We start from the raw sequence: 27,105 nt of genomic DNA, 5'->3' as shown, positions 1-27,105 counted from the left end.
GGCCCTGGCAACTTTAAATTAGACAATAAATAAAGACTGTCTTAAATCATCAATCTTACCCATAGTGCCAAGCTGCTTCTGGACTTATGGACAAGCTGTGGTGGAGACTTGCATCATGCCAAAAAACTCAGCTGTTTTCTACTAAGCTTACTCAGTGCACACCAGAGTGGACTCACACTGGTGTGAAGGTACTGGTTTGCTCCTTACTCCATTTGCCTTTTCTATCTATCTCTACTCCCTTCCACCACTTGCATTAGCTGCCTTAGTGCAACAATCTCTTCTCTGGACTGTCCTCGTTTACCGTTCTCCAGGATAAAGTACCTTTCATTTCACTGTATAGTTGTGCAGGTATGGAATAACAATAAAACTGATTTGAACTTTAACTTGAACTGGTCTCTCCATTTCCTCAGTTGTATTCCATATTGTTACGGTCTCCAGACCACATCCATTGAATAATGTTCTCCATTGCCGTCCAGAATCACCAAGATGCTTCTTGGATAAACTTAATTCACTTCTGTGCGTCCTCCCTGATGACAACACTCCAAAACATTCCTTGACCTCTTATAGACTCCGGTGACCCCAGATATACTCCAATTCATCAGCCTCTCTATACAACTGTCATCATTCAGGGTCATCCAGTAAATATCCAGACACCCACAAGTGCAACAACCCTGTGGACCTGATATTTACAAGGAGCTAAACTACACCAAATCTTATATCAGATGACTATGGTATTTTGAAATTCTGAAATTTACATTTAATCTAACCCCATTCTCATGTATAATTTGGAATGTATCTTGTGGAAGGAACCACAATATTCTCCCATTGGCCATTGAAAGTTATCTCCTCATTCCTGTCAACTGATGCCCACTCTATCCAAGCTGACACTATCAGTTTGGATCTAAAGTCCTACATATGTCTCTTGACCCACTCTGATAGTACGTGCACACATCTCCTTGCCCTGCAGCTCCTTGGCTCATAAACTTACCTTGTTTAGACCAATCCACTCAATGGATAAAAGGAAGTAGGAAGATGAAATCTCACTTCCCCTGGGATAACTCCTTACTGCAGGAGTTCACTGTTATTGCAGGTCATTTAAAACCTTCTCCAGTTAACACTTTGAACCTCCTTAAACTGTTCCTTCTGTTTGGGGTCGTCCGTGTCCTCAATCATCCGCAGTCCTTTTACTCCTACTGCAGATATTATGAGCTACTTCTGAAGAAATCCTCAACATTTGCAAGTCCCTCAACCATCAACCTTTGAAGCACATTCCCACATCAACTTCGCTATGTTCAAAACCGTCTCTGAAGTTCAAATGCTCCGGCTCCTAACTCCCTATCGGGTCTACTCTGCCCAATCCCCTCGCTCCTTCAGACTGTCTCTCCTTTAGACTATCTCCAGTAAGATCCTCCCCCTACTAACTGCTCCTACTGACTTTTTACTCAATAGCCTAGTGCTATCCTCCTTCAAGATTGTGCACTGGGAATCCAGAGTGGGGCAGTGGTAGAGTGGGGGTACAGTGGACTCTTTCTTCAAGATAGAAATAAAATATTTAACCTACATGAGATTCTCGTCAGTCTTATCGTGTTATCTAGTGGTAACGCAGGAGTTTATTTTCCTATCGGTGCAAAAACAGTTGGATCTGCCCCTCCCTGCAACATACGGCAGGAGGTGATGTGTTTGTATGACAGTGGGTAGGAGTGAAATATTTTCCATGAAAGGCAGTTTATTTTAAATGTGCTTGAATGGACTTTCTCACGTTTGGTCTTGTTTCGCGGCTTGTTTTGCATTACTAATTTAGTACCTCAGTTGGAACCATAAGTGATGCAGGAAAACATTTTAATTGCATCTCACCCTGGGAAGATGAGCATTTGACAATGAATATGGACATTCTTTGGTTTGTAATGTAGTACATTTCTGAATCCGTAATTGTTTCATTTTGTTTCAAAGACTGGATATTTAATTTTAATTTGCTAATTTTCAAACGCCCAAAAGAGTATAAAAATTTGGGTGGTTTTGTATACTCGGTTTTCTTACATGCAGTCTTGATTGTATTTGCTTTTTCTTCCACTTATCATTCTTGCAGACTCTCTCTCTCTCTCTCTCTTTTTACAACTCCTTGTTATTACTTTGTATGTCATTACTGCTGCAGTAACATAAAAAAATCTCTCTCTCTCTCTCTCTCTCCCTCTCCCTCTCTTTCATTTCAAACTAAGTGGCTTAACTCTCCTCTTAGCCTGATATTTGAGGAGCTGTGGATTTGTGTATTTGTGCAGTTGAGCCACAGATAGCAGGCCAGATAATAATATACCTCGATATAGATAATCCTGCATTCAAACCATAAACCAGCAACCCTTCTTCATTTCTATCAAAACACTTGAGGACAGTACTTAAGTTATCTCCATCTCCGTACAGAATTACTTTGTTGACCAAACTAGCCCCTTGCTCTGCTTCCTGTCACAGGCCACAGTGTGAGAGGCCCCCTTATCCTTCATCCTGGTTCTCATAGATCCGTTTGCACCCTTATACACCACGGCGCATCATATGAATGGAACCGAAGCAGAGATAGACCTTGCTTTTTCCAGGAGAGCTGATCCTATCTAATTGCTTGGGGAAAACCAGTATCTGCAGTGCATTGCCTTTCCACTGGTCTTTGCCAGGGATTAGTGTGTGGCCCATTACTCATTACTCCCAGGCTTCTGTTATCTAATCAAATGTTCTTTCTAAGCACTGTAACGCTGCTGAAACTCAGCTCACTCTCTCATTCTCACCCTCTACCAGTGAAACATCCTCCACCATCAGGGCCTCACCACATTGACTGATACCCTGACATGCTTCCCACCCCTGGCAACCCCTGGCTTGTCCCTGCTACAATTGCAACCTGCCACTTCTTTCTCAGCAACAACAAGAGACGTTGCCTGTTCCTGCCCTCCGATGCTACTCAGTTCCTTGTCCAGGAACTGGTGGTCTTGAAAAGAGAATAATGCAACTCCCAACTTGCTTGGCTACTAGCACACATAATCCCTTGGCACACATCCAAAAATAGGATTGCTTGACTGGTATATGAGCTGAAAAACTCTAACATGCCCTCTGTTTAAATCATTCCAGTGGCTCCTGGCTAGAGCCGCTGTGAAATGTAAGATATTGGTTCAAGGATACTGTACCACTAAAGGCTAGTGTCCTTAAGTATCTTTAAGTCATAAAGCAGAAGTATAGACTCAGACATGCAACTGTCTAGACTGTCTCTTCAAGCACCCATTGGCTATTTTTCTGTTCCCTTGAAGTCTTCCACCCACAATGGTGAATTGAACCCCCAAAATCTAGAGAGGACTGCTCTTTAACCGCCTGCTGGTCACTGCCATGCATCCCCAAAACTTCAACTTTTTAAATAATAGCTTGACTATACAGCGACTGTGTAAATCAGGCACTCAGTCCACCAATCACAGTGCTCAGCCCTGCCCTCTTTGAGCTTCTGTCTTGGTTACACTGCACTTTGCATTTGCTCTATTGTTTTGTGTGCAATATTGTCTTTTTAACAACCGTCCTTACACTTACTGCATTTACTCTCCAGTACTGTTGTGATTTGTTCTGTTATTTTGCTGGATAACTTTATGTAATTCTTTGTATGTCGTTCTGGATGAGTGTCTGCTAAAAGAATAAACACGAATGCATCTGAATAATGCATGCAACAAATCAGCGTGTATCCGAGTCTGTGCCTGCAGAGAGCTCCTAGGTTTACCGTGATAGAGAAGCTTCAAGACACTGCCACTGGAGCCTGGTGGTGCCCACATTGTCAGTCATTTGCATGTGACAGTAGATTTCAACTTTCATGTCAGCGTGAAATACCACAGAGAATGTTTTTTTCACTGTATGAAAATTTATAAGACACCCTGGGTTGTAAATGACTTCAGATCTGTTTCATATGGGGCTGTTAGAGAAATTATGAATTAATAAAAAAAGGGGGAAAAAAAGAGCGAAAGACTCTGGTGTCTGATCACAGTCAAGCCAAAGCATAGAGAATGCTTTTTAATCACAGCAATTCAATTCAAAGGCAGAAAAAATATATGTTTTTAAATGTTACCTTAAACAAAAATCCATTCATTGATATCATTGACAATTTGATTATCATTTCACTCACCCAGTCAGTGAATGAAAATAAATAAATAAATAAATAGATAGATAAATTCATAAATGCAATAGGTAAACAAGCAAACATAGCATCACTTTATCACTATATCAATTACAGTTCACAGCAATAAGCATTAAGTGTACACCATTTATTTTCTACTATAACTTCTTTTTTTCAGCAAGATTTGGCTATTTAAGAGGTCTGTTCACATTCAGCAGTCCGGCGATGTAAACAAATGTGAGTGCTTTCCCTGTATCCTGCTCAACACAACAGGGGATGTCAGATACTGTGTACACTGAAAGCATTCAAGAACGGTAGAGCTTTGATGACTGCAACAATACCTAAACAATACCCAAAAGATCTTTACATTATGCATATTGCAGTAAAACACCATTGGAACAGCTGGTTACAATACTATATTTTATGTTTTGTTTTGTTTTTTTTGTTTGTTTGTTTGTTTTTTCATTAAAATGTCCCCCTACCCCCTTCATTGAACTGCTACAAAACACAATATCATATAAAATAGTTTTGCTTTTTACATGACAACCGACAAAATTATAGAAAATAGCAAATTTATTTTCTCAGTAATAATCAGGCTTTATAAGCTAAGTCTCTGTGTTTTCTGCTACCAGTTTCTATATGCTATCTGTCTGGAGTTGAGCAGCTATAGGCAATACCACAAAACAAAAGAATGAAGCATCACCAAAGACTATAACACATCATCCATAAATTTACTTAAACAGACTTTGCGTTACATTTTAAGGCCATGGAGATTTACATTTTCCCTCTCAGGACATTATTGATATTTGTTATAAATTAACAAATCAAACATATCTTCATCACAATACTGCAAAAGCAAAAATAAAGAAACTAAATTGTTCAAATGAGAACAAAATGACAAATGGTGACATCCAAAATCAACTAAGACACTGAGAGAAGAGAGCCCCTTTGTCCCTATGTAGGTGTGTCACAGAGTGTGACTCCACCCCTTACTTTAACCACACCCCTACCCCCACAATAACTGTGGAGGTTACTGTGGCGCTAGAGGGTGGTAATCTGAGTCAACTCAGTGTTGGAATTACCTGTCCCTGGATTAGCTTGATGCTCAGAGCAGACCAGGGGCAGCTCCACGCCTAGTCATGCCGGGTTAGTGTTGCCATCTGCCGTCTTGCAGTTGTAGACGACCTCACGGGCGATGCTGCGCATGCGGCCAGACTGCTGGACGTCCAGCTGGAAGGGCGAGGGTTGGCAGAACTCGCGGAAGCAGCGTTTGAAGTTCTCGTCCAAGAAGGCATAGAGCACGGGATTTAGGCTGCTGTTGACGTAGCCCAACGCAATGCAGAAGTGCATCAGAACTACAGTCTGCATGCTACCGAGGTTGAACCCCAAAGACTGGGCCAAAGCCATGATCTGGACAGGCGTCCAGCACACAACAAAGGCTGCCACCACTACCAACACCATGCGGGTGATTCGCCGCAGGTTTCGGTCTTTCTCCTTGGAGCCAGACAGGATGCGGACGCTGCGTAACCGCTTGACCATCAGACTGTAACATACGCTGATAATTGCCACAGGAACCAGGAAGGAGAAGAGAAAAACACAGGTGCCAAAGACAGGGTCCCAGTAGCCACGAGGATCAGGGAGCACCACAATACACTCAATACCTGAGGACCAAATAAGACATAACATGAAAAGCACAGGAAAAGGAGATTCAAAGCAGAGAAAGTTGAGGCAGATGTATGGTCAAAAACTTTTAGTTATATCTTGGACCAGACTTTATTCACTTCACACTTGACGTGTTCACCCTCATTGCACACCCACACATAGCTTTTAAGATATGATTATGGTGGACTGAACCATTCATGGCATCAATCAATACATGACATTTTGAAGTAACCAACACATTAAATATCTGCAGGGTCAAAAGGAAATCTACTGGAGAAATTTTAATAAATTTCTCTTTTTTGCTATGTCAGTTAAGGACTTTTCAACATAAGTATCAATTACAGTGTCATATTAGTAATTGGCTGGTAGAGGAGGAGGACAAAAGAAAGTTCAGGCTGATATAACAGCATGTAAAATATCCTTCATCCACCAAATGGCTAATCCAACTGACCATGGAAAACATTCCACAAGGTTTTTTGATGGCTTTTATTTCTTATTTAATCAGCTTCTCTTTCATCAGCCTTAGTGACACTTCTGGCAGATATCACTTTTAAAACTCCATTAAAGGCCGAAACTGTCAATCTGAGAAGTAAAGACCATGCTGCCAAATCTGGTAGGGACATCTTCTAAGGGAGGTTATTTTTCATTTTTATTTTATCAACGTATTCTGAAGTGAATGTATAATTTCACTAAGAACTGAAAATTTACCAAATTGAGAAAAAGACCTTCAGAAATTTAACGCAGTCTAAGGTTTGTGAAAAAAATATGTGTATGCAGTCTGTCATTACGCTATTGGATACTGAGAGGTTACTCTTAAATGCAGAATGGCAGGATTGGTGAGTAAAACAGAGAAAGACCATGCGGAGAAGTTCTTCCATGGAAGTGTGGCATTCACTTGAAGCACTTCAGCAGTTTGGAAACCAGTGAGAGACAAGTTGATGGCTTCCTGATGCACTTAACCCCATATTCTGTAACTTATCATTTACATATGGTAATTGCAAGATAAATGGCTGACCTTGTTTTTCAGATTCTAAGAAGGCAAGGCTCGGGGAAAGTGTTCATTCCACAGATGAATGGGTCACAATACCGAAATGCAGTCGACAATTTCCTTGAGCCTGAGGAATGTGAAAAGGGTGCTCCAAAGAGATCAGAGTGTTCATCTGCCTTCTCTACCTCTCTGACCCACCTCATTCTTCCCTCAATAGAGCTCTATCTCTCCCAGTCTCCTCATATATAAAATCCTTATTGAAAAATGTCTCGCTCTATCACCTGCTGTCTCTTATTTGTTTCTTTGCACTCACGGTTATCTGAGGGCTCAGCCGGCTCAGATATCTTTACACTCAAAGCTGTCTTATTTTGGGTGTGTGCTGAAAGAGATGTGTTGGAAGCTGATGTCTGGGAGAGGCTCTCATCCTCCCTCAGTAATGCCAACAGGACAATCAAGGCAACTTTCTGTTCAATTCTGTTCAGTTAAATCACAGGTGTTCTGCCCAGGAACACAGCTCTTTTCCTTTTTTCTTTCACGTTTTCTTTTCATAGACTTTTAAAGATGTTTGCTCAGAAACACACAGAAGAGGGGAAAACAGCAACTCAAATGAGGTAGTTCGGCTTTAAGTGACATAGATTTTGGATGTCGTTTTTGTTGTTGTCTTTCTGTGGACCAGTAAAAACTGACCAAACACTGAGCAAATTTCACAACTGGAACACTTGGGGACTGAATTTACAAGACACACGTAAACACATAAAAAGAGTAAATTAACTAATACAACACTTGGAAGATGATACATTCTATCAGCTACAATAGCTAGCATTTGCAGTGATTCTCGTGGTTTCCTCTGGATCCCATTTATGGCAATTAACCACTTCCGATGGTGGGCTGCTGCCTCACTAATGCAATACGCGTTTCTATTTGTTTTTCATTTTTTGTTTATTGATTTATTTATTTTAGTATCTGTAGGAGGAATTAAACATCTATGTCAAAGTCATAGTAGCTCAGCATGTCTTTATATACTCTTTGTCCTCATACCTGTGTTTTCCCCTCTCCCTCACTGCCTCCATCCTCGCTAAAGTGTCAAATGCAACGAAGCAGAACAAGTATGAAACGATGAATAAATAAACATCTTGCTACCTGACGACATAACAACAAGCGATGTCAAATACGTCTTCAAAATATCTATGAGAAAATCATACAGGGTGTTGTCACTGCTGTTGACTGCAGCTGGAAAAAGGGATCCACTGGACCGTGCTTGTCTGGAGAGCCCTCTGAATGTTTATGAGGCAGTGTACAACTAAATAAGCATCATCCATATCAATAACACAATATTCATTGTTGGAATTGTTCTCCATTCACCCCAAATGTGATATAAAGGCCCAAGCTACTTCATTTATGAGGATTTACCCATTTATGGGGGTAACTGCTTCAAGATGATCTTGGTTCTCTCTCTCTCTACAGCTAATATTTGCAAAATGCAGGAGTGTTCTATCTCTAATGGTGAACATCTTCCATGGAACATACAGTGCTAAATATATGCATCAGGGGAAGAAACTACATGGAAGTTTATATATAAGTGAACTGTTTCCTTATAATCTTGATGTTGTTGTCTTATTGCTTTTAAAACAGTATGATAATTAGTTGCAGTCAAAGACCTTGGTGGCAGTGCAGGACAGCACAGGAGGAGCTGGAGGAAAGGAAAAAAAGAAGACCTGAATGGAAATGAAGCTTTTACACTGCAACCTTAGGGCTTAAGGGGCTCATTCATAATTCACAAATGTCTATTAAGACAATGAATAAATTATCTGATCGGACAAGACGCCAGATAGGTTTTGTTCAGGGTCAGCAGTGTCCCTAGCAGAAAGTCAACAGATTGCATCTCTCTCTCTCTCTCTCTCTCTCTCTCTCTCTCTCTCTTTCTCTTGCTCTCTCTCTCTCTCTCTCTCTCTCTCTCTCTCACTCACTCACTCACTCACTCGCTTACCCACGCACACAAACATGGATTCTGGTGTCATTGTATTCTTCAGGTGGCACTCTTTGTAACTCTGTGAACTTGTAAAGTCTAGTCCTTCAGAAAAGGAATGTGTATCGAAGAATGTACATTCTCTTTCATTTCAACTGTAGTTGTTCTTTATAAGCTTTGATTCTCAATTCAATTGCAATGCCGTCTCTAAGAAGAATCTAAGAATGGATAAAGTATTACTTAAAGACCCATACAAACTAAGATGCACATCTTCAAACATCCAACATGCCACATAAACTATCACAATCATTAGATAACACCAGGTATTAACTAGAAAATTAGATGATAATAAAAATACAGTTATTAGGAAAGTGCCAAAAAAAAAAACAGGATAGGAAGTACTAAATAATTTCCTGGTAAGTACATAGAAACCTACTAGGAAACTAGATGGCAACAAGATATAGTTATTTGGGGGGGACCCATTAGAAATGTATAGTACTAAGTTATTATCTAGGAAGTACATGGAAGCCTACTGGGAAACTAGATGGTTAGTGTTAGGGTTAGGGTTGGGTTAGGGTTAGTGTTAGGTTTAGGGTTGTTGCCATCTTGTTTCCTAGTAAGTTTCTATTTACTTACCAGGAAATTATTTAGTACTTCCTATCCTGTATTTTATTACCATCTCATTTCCTAGTTAATATCTAGTAATTAGCATACTGTAAAATAAAGCATTACCACACTATCTAGTCCAAATAAACAGGCTGTATGGACTTGCATCCATGAAATCCTCATAAATGATGCATGGGATACAGATCAATGTTTCATACCAACATTGTACCCACATACAGCTTACCGTGGTCATCTTCCACATCCCCCAGTACCATGGCAGGGACCCCGATGGCTGACGCCAGCACCCACACACAGATATTGACTACTTTGGCTTTATGAGGAGTGCGCATGTCCAGAGCTTTGACAGGGTGACAGACAGCCACATAGCGATCCATGCTCATGACAGTCAGGGTGAAGACACTGGTGAACATGTTGTAGTAGTCGATGGAAACCATGGCCTTGCAGAGAATGTTTCCAAAGGGCCAGAAGCCAAGGAAGACGTCAGTGCCCTGAAAGGGGAGCGTAGCAAGGACCAGAGAGTCTGCCAAGGCCAGATTAAAGATATAGATGTTTGTAGCAGTCTTCATCTTTGTGTACCTGAGAACAGAGTCAAACACACAGAGAAAAGTCAGAGAGAGAATACCTTTACACAAAAACAAGCATTCAAGATAAGCTCTTAACTACGGGACCTTTGAAAGCCAGGCATGTGACTGAGATGCTGCAGTGAGTGGATGTAGCTTACAGCACAGAAACAGCAGCACTGAGCTCTTCCCATGTTCACACAGGTATTTCACTCCACTGAGTTTGCATTCAATCAAATCCACAAGATTTCTGCATCGTTACACCAAAATTTTATTTCAAACCTTGACTGATTGATTGATTCAGTCATTCACTTGTTCATTCATTTATTGATTCATTCATTTGTTTGTCCGCTCATTCATTCATTCATTCATTCAACCATTTCCACTTGCTGTCTTTGGTTTTCACTTCACAGTGTATATTGATTTACAACTTTGCATAAACACATAGATGTGTAATTTCAGTAGCAGCACTCTACATTGGCAGCTGTAATTTGCTTTGACAGTCTATTCTGAAAAAGTGATTCTCGTTAATAAATACAATTTAAAAAAGATTTTGCAACATAGCTGTAAGAATTCCCCATAGGTCTCAAAAACATTGTTTTACCACATTAGATGACAGCAGCAGCTCATTACAAATCAAGGCATATCTATCCCACGTTCATCGTTTGGGCCTAATTATCAGTGCATATTACAGATGCTTCCAGGACATTCCAGTCACATGCTGTAACACATTTCTAAGAGACAAACCTCTTCAATGTCATCATTCTCCAGTTCCCAGAGTGCCAGAAGGAATTAACCTGGTGCACTTAAGCAAAACCTTAGGCATGATCAGCAAGCAGGAAGGACATACATGACAGATCACACCACATTACTTAAAACTAGTCCAGGCAGCTTCATCTCTCCACCAAAATAGAATCAGTGCACCTCAGGCATGATCGGCAAGCAGGAAAGATAAACATGATCGATCCCAAACCACATTACATAAAAGTAGTTCAGACGGCTTTGTTTCTCTGTCAAAATAGAATCAGTGCAATGATTATCCTAGCTTCTCTTGGTGGCGTTGTCCAGTTTCATGCTTATTGAGAGCGGGAGAGAATACGAGAGAGAGAGAAAAGAATGAATTGATAGTCTGGAAAATTATACCGTAACTCTTCCCCCTAAGATGGTGAAATTTCTGATCTTGAAAAGTGGTAAGATTTGCAGGTCAGGCTTACTTTGAGGATGATGCACTATCAAACCCTGTGAGGGATATGAGAGTGCTTTAGTTCCATTAAGGTTTAGGCTGAAAAACTCTTACATTCTTCTAACTGCTTTATCAAAGAGAATATATGGAAAAGACATAATAAGATGGAGCAATAATGACATGCCACTGAACAAGCATACCTACCATTTCTGTCTACCTACACTCTTTCCCCTCCATCCTTTCAACACCCTTCTTTGCCACTTATTTTTTAGCCATTCTCTCTCTGTCATCTTTGTGCCTGCCATCAAGTACTCCTGTTTTTCCTCTTTTCTTTCCCATCATCATGTTAATACTCTACCTCTTATTTTTCTCTTTTTCTTCCTGTCAGCTCACCACCTCTCTGTCTGTTCATCCTTTAGCATTTCTACATCCCTCTCTTTTTTTCTCCCTTTCAGAGCAACTGGTCTTCTGTGGTGATTTTTTGGGGGGGGATGGGGGCATGACTTGTCTGTGCTCTAAAGGTTTTAGATTGAGGGTGTGAATAGGGCACAGGAAAGAGGAGGAACAAATTGCTAAACTCCCACCTGTAGCTCAGCCAGTGTGCATTAGGCTCTTTAAATAAACTCTTTAACAAAAGAGCATGTCATGTTGAGAGTAAAAGGGACTCCATAATAGAGGACTTGTGTTGACAAGTTTTCACACCTACTCCACATTCTCTATAAATACTTCACGATGACAGAAATGCAGTGGGTTCGGTGTGTTCGTTAGTTTGTGTTTGTTTTTTGGTCCCCAAAAAAGTGTTATGCTCATATACTACTACTATACACATGTGAAATTTCATAAGCTGCCAGTTCAATCAGTTGACAACTTAACCATGAAATCAAATATTCATTTGGACTATATCTTGATAGTGTTTGGCCCTTTAAAAGAAGACTTCATTAGTTCTGAACATATATAAATATGGCTTTAATTATAACATAATCCATCAGTTACAAGTAATGTACAAGTGTTTTGGTTCTGAGCGCTTGTCAAACTTTTAAACATGAAATGAATATAGAGTCTTGACTTTTGAGCAGAGAGGCAGAAAAAACCACACACTGATAACTTATACAGTTATCAGTTAAAGAGTCAGATAAAAAGCAATTTACACACTAACACAAAATCTAAGCGCTTGATTGGACTGCCAAAAAGTAACAGCTAAATACATTATTCATGAAATGGAAAAACTAACCCATTTTTCATTAAGTGCAGCAAGCTGCTGAAAAGCCCTGTGCCTTATCACTGACTGACATGAAATTCCCTCTGGAGCAGCTCTAAAGCAGTGCGCTATGAAAATCTATTAAGAGTCAAAGTTGATCTTTCATTCATAATATTCCAGAGCCTTGAAAACCTTTACAACTAGACTGTCTAATTTTCATTTGATTCTATTTTCAGTAGACCAGAGACTCTAATAAAGTTAAGTTACAAAGGCATAACACAGTCTGAAAATGAGAGGCTTTATGTGTTAATTATCAAAAGAAAAAAAAAATTGGTTAATAAAAGGTGGGTGAAAAAGGTTGATATCCACGAAAGCTACGTATTGTTAATTACACAAGCTGATAGCATTTTCATTGAAGCTTAAATAAACTCCAAACACCAAATGAAAGGACTGTGAACAGAATGAATAATGGGCATATGCTGCTTTGATTATTTCAAGTCATTGTCAAATATGCTGGAGTCATTAGGATATACATCCAAAATACAAAGAAACAACCTAAATATACATCTGTTTTGGTACAGAAGGAAAACCTGAAAATTCCCTTTGAGATGGGCTCTCCTCTGAGCTATGAGTGAGTGAAAAAAAAAAAAATTGGAGGGAATGGTTGGAAAGGGAGGAAATCAGACAGAGTCTGTAGAGCATGAAAGCGTCTTCAGGGATTTGGTCGTCTGTAGGTGAGACGAGGAAAATATATGCCCTCACTCTCCCTCCCACCTCTCTTCCTCTCTCTCTCTCTCTCTCTCTCTCTCTCTCTCTCACGCTCTCTCTCTCACTGTCTGGTTGCCACACTGCCACAGATGGTTTTAGGTCATTTAACTGCTGCTAAAGAGGGAAGGAGATGAAACTGATGAAGGAGTTGATGAAATCAGATGAGGAGGATCGAAGGAGCTGCAGCACAAACTCCATCTCAGATCCACACGAAAAATAATCGACTCCTGCTAGTATATCTTCCATCAATTCAAATCAGTAAATTGAATAAATGAATAATGTCATATCACTGTCTTCATTTCCTTCTTTAAATGATAGCAGCTCAACGTTAATATCTTCTGTATTTTCATATATAGCACATTCCCAGATTTTAAGTAACTTCACAGAGGCTCAGAGAATTACAACTCTCTTCACATTTTTGAGAGAAAATGCTTAGTTCTGTCTCTTTTGCTCAAATGAAAGAAAAACATACGTTGATGTAACAGTGTCAGTCACTAAAGAGCGTGACCAAGGCTTAAAAACCAACCTTCCAACTACCAATAATTCATTGCACATTATACTACCAATCTCTAAGATCATTAACCACCGGGATCTACTCCTACATCCAGCCTTTGTGGAAGTGACATTTCCTTTCATAACGGGATCATCTGTGACCAGAGAGAAGAATAATCATTTGATCAGTGATATACGTATAACAAATCAGACACTGATTTATTGAGGCCATTGTTCCACCTTGCAGGCATAAGGGTGATAAACATAAAAAAAAAAAAAAAAGATAAAAGATAAGAAAAGAAAAAAGAGCAGGGATTCAATTCCAGCCTATATACCATAATATTTCAAATATTTATGAATCGTCTGAGTTATTCAGTGCTCATGTGAATATGTGGACTTTCAATAAGAGAGCAGGTTACTTCTTTGGGGACATATGTCTCTTTTCTCATCCCTACCATGTCCCTTCATTTGACCCAGTGAATGAAAGTGGGATTGAGGTGACTTTGATTACACTTTCATCACTTGCAATCACAAAACCCAAGACATTCTGATGAAAGAAAGACTACAGTCATCAGTTCTAAATACTGAGTAATGAGGCATTGGTAGTTTTTTATTATTAATGTCATTGAAAAAAATGTGACTATGGCGATAAAATTACACACTCACAGTCATTTTCATATCCATTTATAAAAGCACTCGTAACATTGGCTGTGCACTTCCATTGCCAGGCCAGAATTTGATTCACTTTCAGGCTTAGATTAATTACTTTCACAAAGTGGAATAAGGTACCCTTCCACCGTTCATAATTGACTTCTTTTAAAATTCGGTCACACATTGTGCAAATTAAGACTTGATACATGCCTAAAGGGAAACATTAAAAAGCTGGACTACAAATCAAACATTATTTAGGAATTATTAAAACTTATGTGAAGCTCTACTTAATGAACAGATTCAGATGGATGCAAATGGATTTGTCCCAAAATACAACCACCCTTAGATATGACTAATACTGACTTGATCTGGTTCTACCCCCTGTGATGTCTGAAAAGCACTGCTTTTCATCTGTGTTAAGATGAATGGAAACATTTAGTTTTGTGGGAGAGCTGGTCACAGACTGTGAGACAAACATTTCAGAAGCTGCTCTTTTCAAGGTGGCATTGTGTTAATAAATGCAAAAATTGCTAGCGTTCTTTAGTACACTTAGCATGTGCATACTCAGTTCAAATGGACAGGCAAATGCCTTACAATGAAGAAATATCATTTAGTTGAAGATTATTTTATTACTTTATTTACATTTTGCTTTCTTGATTAATTTGATCAAAATTTTACAAGAAAAGGAGAAAAAAGGACAAAGCCATTCACTGAAATTCCTGATTAAGGTATTTGACCTCCTATTGATTATAACCTGGTCTGCTTGTTCAACTTTACAACTATAGTGTAAGCAATGCTAAGTCAAAGGTCATTTTATTACACAAGTTTCTTGATATAAGTTTCAATTATGTTTAGAGATGACAGTGTATGAATGCTACTGCAGAAGCACAGTCTTCGTAAGGACTATGACTGAAATCTACCACAGTGAAAAACTAAGAAAAAACCCATAAGACTGGAAAGTGATAATTTGTCTCACAGTGGATAAGCTATGCTATAATACAACTGAGTGAATGGCACTGTGATCATCCTGTACTTTATAAAAAAGTGAACCGTCCATTTACATAATGTATATGAAAACATGGTTCGACAAAGGGATAAGGGATGCCTCTCTAAGCAATACGATAGCCTTTCCCCAAGTTCAACAAGTTCAAATCAAACTCTAAATTAAGTGGAGAGAGATAAAGTCACAATTAATAGAGAGTTGTATTGTACCTGCATTTACACTTCTCAGAAAGCACATACTCTATACATATAGATCAACAGCAATGTTGTGTTCCCATTCCTGCACAGTGAATTCCATGTAATGTAATGGTGAAAAACATTACACTGCTTAACACTCTCTGGTACCTTGGTTGGTAAAGTTCAATACTTTGCATAATGGTAAAAGCAACAAGTAAACTGAGCAGATATGGACCTTGTTTTGCTGTTGGTGCTTTTCTACCTTTATGTTCGAAAATTACATAAATTATAATGATAAGCACTTGTGTTGTATAATTACAAAGTAGCATTATAATTACATGTCACATGAAGAGGCTGGGACGCTTAGAGGTAGACAGAGAGAGAGAAAAAAAAGAATGAAACGTTTGGATGGCATTTGACCCACTCTGCATTTGCTCGAGAAAAAAGAAAAAAAAAAAGATCAGGCTGTAAAAGTCGCTGCTGTTGCCCAAACTAATCTCACAACATGTCCAAACATTGACAATTAAAGTCCTGATGTGCTTGTTACATGCATCATGTGAACTATCACGGGAAAAGTTAATATTCCTAACCCTAGACTTACCCACTAATTTTTTTTTTTCACTGGGCATTTTTGTAAAAAGTGATATCCGTGGTTTTAGGATTAGCTAAATGAAAAAAAAAATCAAATAAAACATACCAGCCTGTTATGGACAGAGTATGAAATTTCCACAATTCACATAAAAATACACAATTTTACAAAAAATCCCTAATAGCATTACAAAAAATTTTCTGATCAAAATATATGACATGTTGACATTTTCTCCACATGCTGGTATTTGATGTCTGTTTTATGACACCAGGATGCAGTGCTTGTCTTTTGTTTTGTTTGTCAAGTCAGAGTGACAAGTTTTTAAATGTTGTTTTGTTTATTCACTTCCGTATTTCATCCTGTTTTCAACATCTTTTTGTTTTGTTTTTTTTGTTTTTCACATTTGTCTAGTACTTAGTCCATTTATTTATATATTTATTTTATATGTCCTAGTCTGGCACTTTGATATTTGGGTCTGACAAGAATGATCATTTTAAAACACTGTCATCAACAAAGTGTTTCCCGTGTGCTTTCACATGTTTGGCTCTTTTCTTTTTTTTGGGGGGGGGGGCTGTTTTTGACCTTGCTGTCATTTCAAATAATGTAGCATGGTCTGTATTTCACTGTAAATTGCACCTGAATGAATGTTCTTTACTCTTAACTTAAAATAGTATTAGTCTTTCTGTTTGTTTGGTATCTCTCAGTTTACCTTACGCCTTCAGCCTTTGAGAATTAAATGATATTTCCATCGGCCAAAATCTGTGGAATAGAAGCTTTATTGCATTATAAGTGAGGGGAGTTGTCCAGTCTTTAAAAACTCTTCTTTAAAAATGTCCTGTCACCTAATAGCACTACAAATGCCAGTGGAAGACATAATGTAGTAAATTGGCATATGTAGAGTTAGTTCTGAGAAGTTGGAATAGCATCTATTGTTTGTGTGATGTACTTTAATATTAAAGTGTACAATATCTCATTTTGCAGGCAGTTTTTTTTTTAGAAAGAAGTATTAAGTTCTTTTATAAACTGAAGACTGAAGTCAGATGAGGTGAACATATCAGGTTTGTTTGTTTTTTCCCCAAAATGTAGAGCTCTGAAGGAGTGGCGGTTCTAGCTTGTATGGCGCCCTGGGTGACGCCCCACCCTCCAGGAATAAATGCAGCAATATGTCCGTGAAACTATATATTTACAATATTATGACTGAATTGTGGTTTATTTGGTAGCATTTCGTAGTGTGACTGATTTTACTAATAGCATTAGTAGGCGTACTGTATAAAGTTTGAGGTGTGCTATTTGATAGATTCCCCCGCTCCTCCTCGGGCTTCCAGTGGGGAGACCTGAGGTCAACTGAACCCCAGCCCCCTCCCCATCTTGAACTTCTGAGTGGGAGTCCTTCCCAGACAGCAGCCTACCTAACTCACAAACTAGAATCAGGGCGCCCATTCCAGCAAGGTTAATTGGCCCACGTGGTGGATGGTATCATTAACGTGACGTGCAAATGTGGAATAGAAAACCGATCGTGCAAATGTCACCATTCTGAATTTTTTTGGGCGGGATGCCCATGCTGTCCCCAGCAGGATGCCTCCCTGGGTGGCTGCCCATGTCACCCATGCCTATATCTGCCCCTGCTCAAAGGTCCTTTAAACCTTACACTGTCCTGTCTCCATGGTTAGAGCAAATCTGGGACTACAGGCCAACATTTTGGTGCATGTACAACGTGGTGAACCTACGGTGATTCTACACAGGTGTGACTGAGATGTGACCAAATTTTAAAATCACCAAGCATTTCTTCATGCTGAGAAAAATGTTTTAATGAAAGTCTTGACTGATTATCTCTCCCTTTTATTTGTTGTGAGAGGTAAATTACTATGCGACAACTGAGTAACATGCTTTCATTGTTGAACAGGTGCATCAGTTGGTATACCTCTTAGACTGAGCATTCATGCACAGTCATTCATACCTTTGGGAATCAGACCATGTTATTCAAGGAGTTAGTGAATTTAGGAAAGAGAGAATTTGTACCCTTACAGTGAATTGCAGCAGGAGGCAGGGAACCATATGAACAAAAATCAGTTAAGAAGGAGTTTGCTTGAATGGATAAAAAAGATATAATTATTCCCCTACTTTAAGACTGCACAGAAAGAGAGATTTCAACCACACAACTATCATTTCAACAGGCAGTCAAGTGTATGAAAAGATTCACCTTGCCTCGCAACTCAAGTGAAAGTCCTTTAAGCACTGCCAAACTCCTGCTTTCACATATAATATATTCAGGCCGGTGCAATTTTCCTCCAGCCAAAGTTACCCAAGTCCGAAGAGACCATCATGACCAACCACTGGGCACAGGGAACATCCAAGGATCACAACAATTTTGTTATGCTTTATACACCATAGTGAATTTCAGTGCATTTAAATCGAACTTCACAACAGTAAGATCTACCCGGGACATTTACTGGTAAACAGAAAGAAACACACAACCATTAATTATGCATTAAGGTGACATAGTGGGTGGATGTCCCATTTTCTTTTCTTTTTTTTTTGGTGGGGATTTTTAACAACTCTTTTTCTCCCACTTGTACTTCTCTGCCTGTGCACTGACATGACCTTTGAGCCAATTCAGGAGAGTAAAGACTATAGTCTACATACTCCAATACATTCAAAGTCACCCACTGGTTCTTTTCATGCGCCACGTTCACAAGCATTTCCACAATAATGTAGTGCTAAGATGGGCCCTTGCCATTGCCTAAAGATTCACCTCCAACTGTTGAGGCTTGGAGCCACTGGAGCATGAAGACAGGATTGTACTCGGTCTGACTGACCCTGCAAAAACACTGCCAATTGTGTTCTTTGCTATGCCAGACCCAATTAGTGGTATCACTTTGTGTCGGAATCCTGGTGATGGTACGCAACGTAATTCATCCCTCAGCCATCCGAGTGCCCCAGCCACAGAGTTTTAAATCTCAGGGCTCTTGATTGGCGCCAATGAAAAATAACAGATTTTAGCCTGAAGGCTTATGAAATTAAATAACATTTGAAATCATTTAAAGATTATTTGAAAAACATGTTCTATTGGAAACACTGGAGATTTTATGGTATTTTACTGCAGAATACAAATGTTATGTCTGCACACTATATGGTATTTGACAGTATTATATGGTATTTTACTTCAGACTTGCTCTGTCTAAAACACCCCTCTGAGTTCTCTGAGGAGCACTTCCGTACACATACAGGTTTTTTTTTGGAGAGCAACAGGGACATCAAGTCAGAAGCCTTGACAAGACCACCAGAGAATGTTTTCTTTTTTCTTTCTTTCTTTCTCTCTTTCTTTCTTAGAGTGGAGCACATGCATAGCTCCCCCTATCTGAACTCAAGATCTATTTACACCATATAAGAAATATTCATACTGTACACTCTACGCTGTCTCAGAATCTCTGCTGGTTTCTCTATGGCCCAGTTTCTACTAATTTGGTGGTTTCAAAGCATATTTTTAACAGTGTTGAGGAACAAAGGCAAAGTTGGGGACATCCACAGCATCTCGTCTAGACTCAACCTGTATAAATCATTAGCTAATGACTGTACAAAATGTGTCCACCTACAGCGGGATACACAGAGGAATGCGGCATAAAATCAAAAGCAATATCCCCATAAAAAATCGGAAATGTAAAATTCATTCAGAATAAAAGAAAAGAAAATTGAATTAGTCCCAGCTTTTGAATAATGAATGACGTACAAATCCGTACAGAGCAAGTGCAGGTATGAATAATTTCACATATTTTGGTGGAGGGGGAAGAACTGCCAAGGAAACACAGTTTGACGCATGCCAAAAGCATTAAAGCGATTTCTTTTGATTGTCTAGACGCTTTTGGCAAATACGGAGCATAATCAGTAAGATTCCTCCCTCTGTCCAAACACTCCCACTACCCTCTCATCCTGCAATCTTCATGCTGCAGAATGATGCTGTGGCAGAAAGATTTTCAAGGGTGAAACAACGTCTTGTAAATGGAAAGCATAAAACACCTGCATATTGAGCTCGGGCATGGTGAAATTACCCTTGATGAAATAAATTTGTCTGCCCCCATAAATTGCCATCTGAGGCCTCATTAGCACAACTGGCTAGAGATGTACTGTGGAGAGCTAGCTCTTAACTCTTTAGGCACTCTTATTTGTTTCTATATGAAATCGGAAAGGCTATGTTCATCTTCTCTTTTCACTTTTAAACAGCACATCAAATCAGACCAGCTAAACAAGAATATAAAAAAAGAACTAAAAAAAAATAGAGTACACATCAGGGGTTTAGTGATGCATATAGTACAATAAGGCACTAAACACATTTCGCTATTTTTCAAATATAGCAGTTTGTTTGTTCCACAGGTTTCAGGTTGCATACAATCTCAACAGCTAGATTTTATAATATGTTTTTAATGGCATTGGCGAGAGACTTCTAATGGACCCGGCTGTGAGAGGAGTTCTCTGCAGGCTTGACATAATTGGCCTGGTAAATAGAGAGAAACGTGTTAGCTGGAGGTGGCTCCAGTCGGTCTCACTGATCCTAAGAGCCTCAAAAGCAAAATAAGATACAGGTGACTAGCATTACATCTGTCTCTAGATACAGCTATTCCCGCTACTGAACTAACTGCCAGCCTCTGATTTGAAATGGTCTCAGAAGATTGGGTCTCTTGGAAAGCCTATTCTAAAAGGGCAGCATGAAAAATTGATACACTACACATTTCTGAATTCAAATTCAAACTAGGTACATTTATCACAGCGTTTATATGCACTGGGAATCCTGAAGAAATGTAGCAGAAATCTCAAATAATGCAGTAAATAAATCACTGTAATTGAAGTCCAATGACAACACTGGAGATAAAAAAAAAAAAAGCAATCTTAAGCATCATATAGATGACCAGTCTTAGTCTATGGCATTTACATGTGACCATTGGCTCTCTTTTCATATCAGTGTGTGCTTAGGGACTCAATGTACAAAACATGATGTACAGTGACTGCGTCCAGAAACACTTATACAATCTCAAGTCTGCCTTAAGCAAAAGTAACACATCATTATCCAAATGAAGCAGAGTACCTGACCCTAACTCTTAAACATGGCAGAGATTTGTTCTTATTGGAGAAATACAAGTATTAGTTGAGAACCAACCACTTCTCCTCAAACCTGTTGATGTTTTATTGGCAGAGAGCAGCACACATATTCCACTCAGAGCTCGGCTTTGCTGGAGCCGTTGACGTCCCTTTTCAATAATGTAGACCAGGCAACACTACAAACACTAACAGCAGCTACAGACATTTTTCAGAGGGGAGAGAAATTTGTGTATTTGAAAGAGTCTTTCTTTATTAATCATCCTCTATATCAACAATTCTCTTGCTCTCTTTTGCATCACAACCATTTCTAAACATGTTTGATTATTTTTACCCTTGTGATATAGCACTCTGCATTGTAAAATTGACTAATAACTCAAAACCATTAGCAATGTTCATTTACAGCACCCCACAACCACCAGTGATTTTCTCTAATTTGCCTGGGGGTTTCTAGTGTCATCGACTGATACTGCCAGATCAGCTAATTAGCTGGTAAAAATCTAATTACTTCACTTTAATAGGGATATCAGTCAGAAACCATGCATTGCATACATGTTCACCAAGAAGTTTATAAACAATGTCAAGCGCAGAACACCCAACATACTTATCATTTTACATTTAAAAAAAAAATCCATATATGGAATCAAACAGCATCTTTCATAAAATCAGAAACAACCACAAGTAGGTTTTCTTTCTTTTTCTTTCCTTGTTTTTTTTTTTTTTATCCTTTTATGATTCTTGGCTATTCGTTGACATATATTTTCAGTCAGGCAGTTTGATGTAACAAAAAGGGAAAAAAAATTGACCAATTTACCCTTATTCTAAAAATTGGCCATTTACCTTTTTTTCCATTTGGAACGAGCAAAGCTAGTTTCTAAGGCCACAGTGAGGAAGAATCAGGCTGTAAATGGAAAGCATTAGAGAGCTGAACCGCTAAACATAGCCTGACAGATTGAAACAAACCCAAAAGCATAAGTCAGAGCCAAGCTTCTTCTTCTCTCTCTCTCTCTCTTTTTTTTTTTTAATTTTCTCAGACCAAAGACCACGTGATGATGTTTATGCAACAACAACGTCTCAGACTAATGTTTCACACAGAGAAAGCAACCAGTGAAACGAGCGTCAGCCTGTAGAGCAAGCGCTGATATGTATTCCTCCTCACGTGGAGATAAATTCACTCCTTCGGTTTAGAAGGAGGGAAGAATGAATTCATTAGAGTTGCAGTATTGATCAGACAGACATTGGCTGACTGGGCCCACTGCAGAAAGACACAGGCTTTCAGATGCTTTTTGCCAAACATCCAAGGAAGTGGAACACATTAATAACCATTTTAAAAGAACATACATCATGGTTAACATGAGAAGAAATGTTTTTCTTTTTGGCACAGTTACACTTAAGGACTATCATATGTAGCTCAAACACAACCTCCTCCTCATTCATTTGTGCAGACACAGTAAAAACAGCATGGGGTATTAGATTTAAAATTCCTGAAGACTGCAATGAATCTAAGAAAAATCTTTACAATACGCCTATGGGCCTAGACTTTATGCACACTTATATTATATATCACTATGATCCTCCTCATTAGGAGCCGTTTGGATGAGAATTTGTCGTGATAATGAGAATCCAAGAATATAATTCCTCCGATTTCAGAGCTGCTTAATTATCCAGAAGAGGGCATCTTTTCAGTGCCTAGAAATAGGTCCTTGGTCATGTTGTCCTCTGGCATCTCATCTATCTCAGCCATACAATCACTGGGCTCAATCTGGGAAATTTCCTCTAGCTCATGGACTAGTCCAGTTTACCTCATATGCTTTTTATGGAATATGATAGACAAATGCCTTGTGAGTTTAACTGTTTTACCTTTAAACATTATCCAAAATCTAACAGCTCTATAGTCTAAATTAAAAGATCTAAATTAAATGTGATCTTTGTACATATCAATTATTTTACAGCTTTGTGTGTGTGTGTGTGTGTGTGTGTGAAGTTGTGTGAAGCTCCTTTCATTGCCTCGGTCTTGTCCCTCTGATCTGCCCTGCCGTGCATAAAACCTTTAATCACTTTCTCCATCTTCAACAAAAATCAATCATATTTCCATTGTTACTTTAGACAAAGAGATTTATTTATATCTCAAAATCATTTAACGGAGACAAACTTTTTTCAATTAACAAGACTCACTCAGGTAAAACGAATCAGGAGCTTATGACGGTTATAGTGATGCACAGCCCAGCAATCTCAAACCAAACTACCAGCTGGAGTCAACGGGCTGAAAGTCAAGACGTCAGCACAGTAGTCCATCATGACTGAGGGCTGATTAATCTACAGTGCTTCACTCTAAGTTACATGAATACGCCTCTATTCATGATAGCTGGACATGCACCATCACCGCCAGATGGAAGACTAAGGGTCCAAAAACAAAATTAACCACAAAGCTACAAATCTGACCTTTTCAGAATTGTTTGTATGTTTGTTAAGTGTTTGTGTGTTTGTCTATTTGGGTGTGAGCGTGTGTGTGCGTGTGTGTGTGGGCAGTTGCATGGATATGTGTGTGGGTGTGTCTGTGTCTGGGTGTGTCTGTGTGTGTGTCTGGGTCCACGTCTGGTTTCCTTTATGCCACTTTAAGCACATTCACAACCTTGGAGTGGTGTCCACAGAGCTTAGAATGTTTTTGTGCAATAACTTGAAGTATGAAGGGTGTGTACATATTTCCGGTGTCACATACACTTTTATTAGGATATGTGTATTTTCATTTGCACTTGAGAGAGCGATTGGTAAAGAAAGATGATAATTACCAGCATTTGTTACAATGACGATAAAGGAATCAGCAAGACTGACAAAAGCAGAAAGAGAGAGAGAGAGAGAGAGAGAGAGAATGAATTATCTAGTTTCTCAGTGTGCTTCAATTATCCCTGCTCTGTCTAGGGTAAAAAGCTCTTGGACAACACTAAGAATGAGTCCTGAAGAACACAACACAGAGGGAGAAGAACTAAGAGAGAGAGAGAGAGAGAGAGGGATCAAGACCTTACTCGCTCAGTGTTTAGTATTTAAAACCATTCATTTGCAAACAGCAAAACGAGAATGAAAAGCTGAGGAAACAGACACGCGGTGATTGCAGCACGGACCATGGCCAAAGTAGCAGTCCCAGAGGTCTAGATATGGAACACTATAGAGTGACCTCATCCACCCTCTGACAATGAGCAATTCTGCTGTACAAAACCAAACCACATTAGATCATGGCCTTATGACAAGAAACAAATGGATTGAGATCTGAGATCAGATGACAAGACAAGCAGACACCAGATGAGGAAAATCAGGAACAATAAGTTGCTGTACACCAGAGCAAGACAACTAGTGGTACAGACCTAAACACATCAAATGCAACATTCAGATGCTTCATTGAGTGCTTCTTAGATTCTCCTGTGAAGTTCTCACAAAGTTAGAGCAAAGCTTAGACCTTTGGCTTAGAGTGTGAAATGTTACCCTTATCCTACTGGATACCGCTGTGAAAAGGTCTAATTGTCTTTAATAGGTAACCTGATTTTACTAAATTCATCACATCACAGAAAGTCTAGCCATCAAGAACTTTGTAGACACCATAGCCGACACATTAATATCTTTTTTTTTTTTTTTTTATACTTCTTGATTTCACTTAGTTGGTTCGGTGGACTGTTGTGAAATATGATATTGGTCTCATTAAACACCTGTTCTTCATGCGAAGATCCTGATTGCTTGCTGATCAGTATTCATGATTCACACCTTCCACTCTAATGCCCAAATGTCAACTGCCCTGTCATCAGTCACAACTCATCATTGTGTGAATGAACATAAGCACTGATTAATGGCTAAAAACCAGTAGGCACTAGAGAGTGGGCCTCCTCCAACACTCTCCCAGTCCAGTCTGTGACAGAAATCAGGCAGCATTGTCTCATAATAATCATCTTTAACACAGCATAACCAAGGTTGAAGTTTGCATCTCAGCATGGGCCTGATTTTACAATAACACAGGCAATGCTCATGTGAAGTGCTTGAAAGGAAATTACCTGATGATGACGTACATAACCAAGCAGTTTCCAACGAGCCCCACCACGCAAACGATCATATATACCACGACGATTGTTATCTTTACGCCTGTAGGGAGGAAACTGTCTGTCTCGTTGAACGCACTGAAGTTGTTTTGAAACAAAGACCCGTTGTACAGTCGAAGTCTCGGGTCAACGAAGCCAGAAGATTCATTTGGGAACTCCATGAGAACGTCTTTACCTAGAAGAAGAAAAGCCACACGCACAGATACGATTATGCAGTTCATTTTGATTCGTTTTCTTTAAACTGAATAACACTGTTTCCCCTCAAAGTCCCTGAGTATAAAAAAAACATGAGACAACATTTATGTTTACTAGGACATATCGATATGGATTCTTAGTACTTTGCAGTAAATACAGTTAATGTATGAGATCTTCCCTTGTAAAGGTTACGCTCTTAAAACGACCTTAACAGGTAAATTGAGCTTTGCATCAAGCAACTGTGTGTATTTACAGTCAATACTGAAGTGTTGAACAGATCAATAATTTTGCATCAAATACACATATTCGCATACTCTGCGATTTGGGAATGCTGTATATGCGAATCGTTCTGCATCACAGTTCCATTAAAGGACTAGCCCAAAGTATCATCATTAAAACTAGCATTGCCCTAGGAAACGTAAGTGCAGCAAGCTGTCAAGTAGAGCACCACATACCGCTGATTGTGAGGAAAAGGAAATTCCAAAGTCCGTGTGATCTTTTCGAGATGGCGATTTCTTTAATCTTTACCCAGATGATTCCGAATCCAGTGTGCTAATCAGTGGATTTAGCTTTCTTGTTGTCCTATTCTCTTCTTTATTTTTCAATGTGTTCGCGGCGTTCTGTTTCTCATAGTGCAGAGTAATTCACATTACTGTACGTCTGGAGGATGAAACATTTTTTTCTCTCTCGCAAAAGAGAGTCAGAGCGAAGAGGGAGGGGAGGTGCGGTAGAAGGCTTGCCCGTTGTTGCAGTTCTTCAGTACAGACTTTCTCGTCAGGCTCCACAGATCTCCACTCGGCATCTTCCTCATTCCCCCTCTCTCTCTGGTCCTGTTTTGCCTCCGCACGCGTACCCAGAGAGCTGATTACGCATGAGTGGCACGCAGCTGGTCAGGTTTCAGCGTAAGACGCCAACATATTTGTATTTTTTCGAGGCACTTGTTACTTTTACGTTTGTTTTACGATTAAAAATGGTATGCCACCTTTCTCTAATCATTTTAGCAGACGATATTTTCCAGTTAACTTGGGTTAAGGCTGACTAAAATAACAGTACACAAGACATTGGTCAAATATGTTCCAATTGCAGGTCTTTGCATGGTCTCTGAGCAGTCCCTCGAGAAGTGTGCTGCACCAGAAAGAATGTCTTGCTTGAATCTTGTCCACCAAGAGAAGGCAATGAGAGTAAACATGAATATCAGTGATTTTAGGAGAATTCAAATGTTTGGCACTAATTGCACCAACTGTCTCTTAATTTCGTACACAAAGCAAGAATTTTGAAATAAATGTTAATTATGCTATGACGAAAGTCGATAGCACCATAATTAACTAAAGTAAATAGTGATGCATACGCTATTGTTTTCTGCAATTCAACGCACTCTCGTGGTTTGGCATGCCTATCAGCGATTGTGTTGGCTACAGGGGGTGCTCGTGCTCAGTAATTAGGCCACCGACGAGATTCGTCGTAATGTAAAGAGAGCGAATAACAGAATAACGGGAACCTAAATGCTGGCAAAGTGTTGTTCATAGAGAATATGTTAGAAGGCTAAGGAGAAGACAAATAATGCATAGAGTATATTATCCTCTCTGCCGCTGTCCTTGGTCCTGAAAATCGCCTTTGACCCTACTTCTGAAAAGACTCCGTTGGTCTTACACTACAACACTACAACTTAACACTGTAAATAAATACTGAGACAAATCTAGGGAGAGAGAGATCAGAATTCAACAATCATAGCCTAACTTGTACACACT

General features: G+C 39.3%; 1 protein-coding gene across 7 annotated transcripts; it reads right to left on the bottom strand.

Moving 5' to 3' along the window:
* Positions 1–5,266: 5,266 nt before the first annotated feature.
* oprl1 (opiate receptor-like 1) lies at positions 5,267–25,323 on the bottom strand. 7 transcript variants are annotated; one of them, XM_030768596.1, is made up of 4 exons: positions 25,118–25,323; positions 9,596–9,948; positions 8,262–8,270; positions 5,267–5,790 (listed from the first exon to the last, which is right to left on the bottom strand). In XM_030768596.1, the coding sequence occupies exons 1-4, from the start codon at positions 25,321–25,323 to the stop codon at positions 5,267–5,269; spliced, it is 1,092 nt and encodes a 363-aa protein (XP_030624456.1). The 7 variants fall into 7 exon arrangements, with proteins under 7 accessions (XP_030624456.1, XP_030624457.1, XP_030624454.1 ...); XM_030768597.1 differs by lacking the exon at positions 8,262–8,270 and adding an exon at positions 7,995–8,003; XM_030768594.1 differs by lacking the exon at positions 8,262–8,270 and having other exon boundaries at positions 5,267–5,782; positions 9,570–9,948.
* Positions 25,324–27,105: the final 1,782 nt, after the last annotated feature.

The sequence above is a fragment of the Chanos chanos genome, chromosome 3 (assembly GCF_902362185.1).
Source record: "Chanos chanos chromosome 3, fChaCha1.1, whole genome shotgun sequence".
Classification (NCBI taxonomy): Eukaryota; Metazoa; Chordata; class Actinopteri; order Gonorynchiformes; family Chanidae; genus Chanos; species Chanos chanos.
This window is presented reverse-complemented; position numbering and strand designations above follow the sequence as displayed.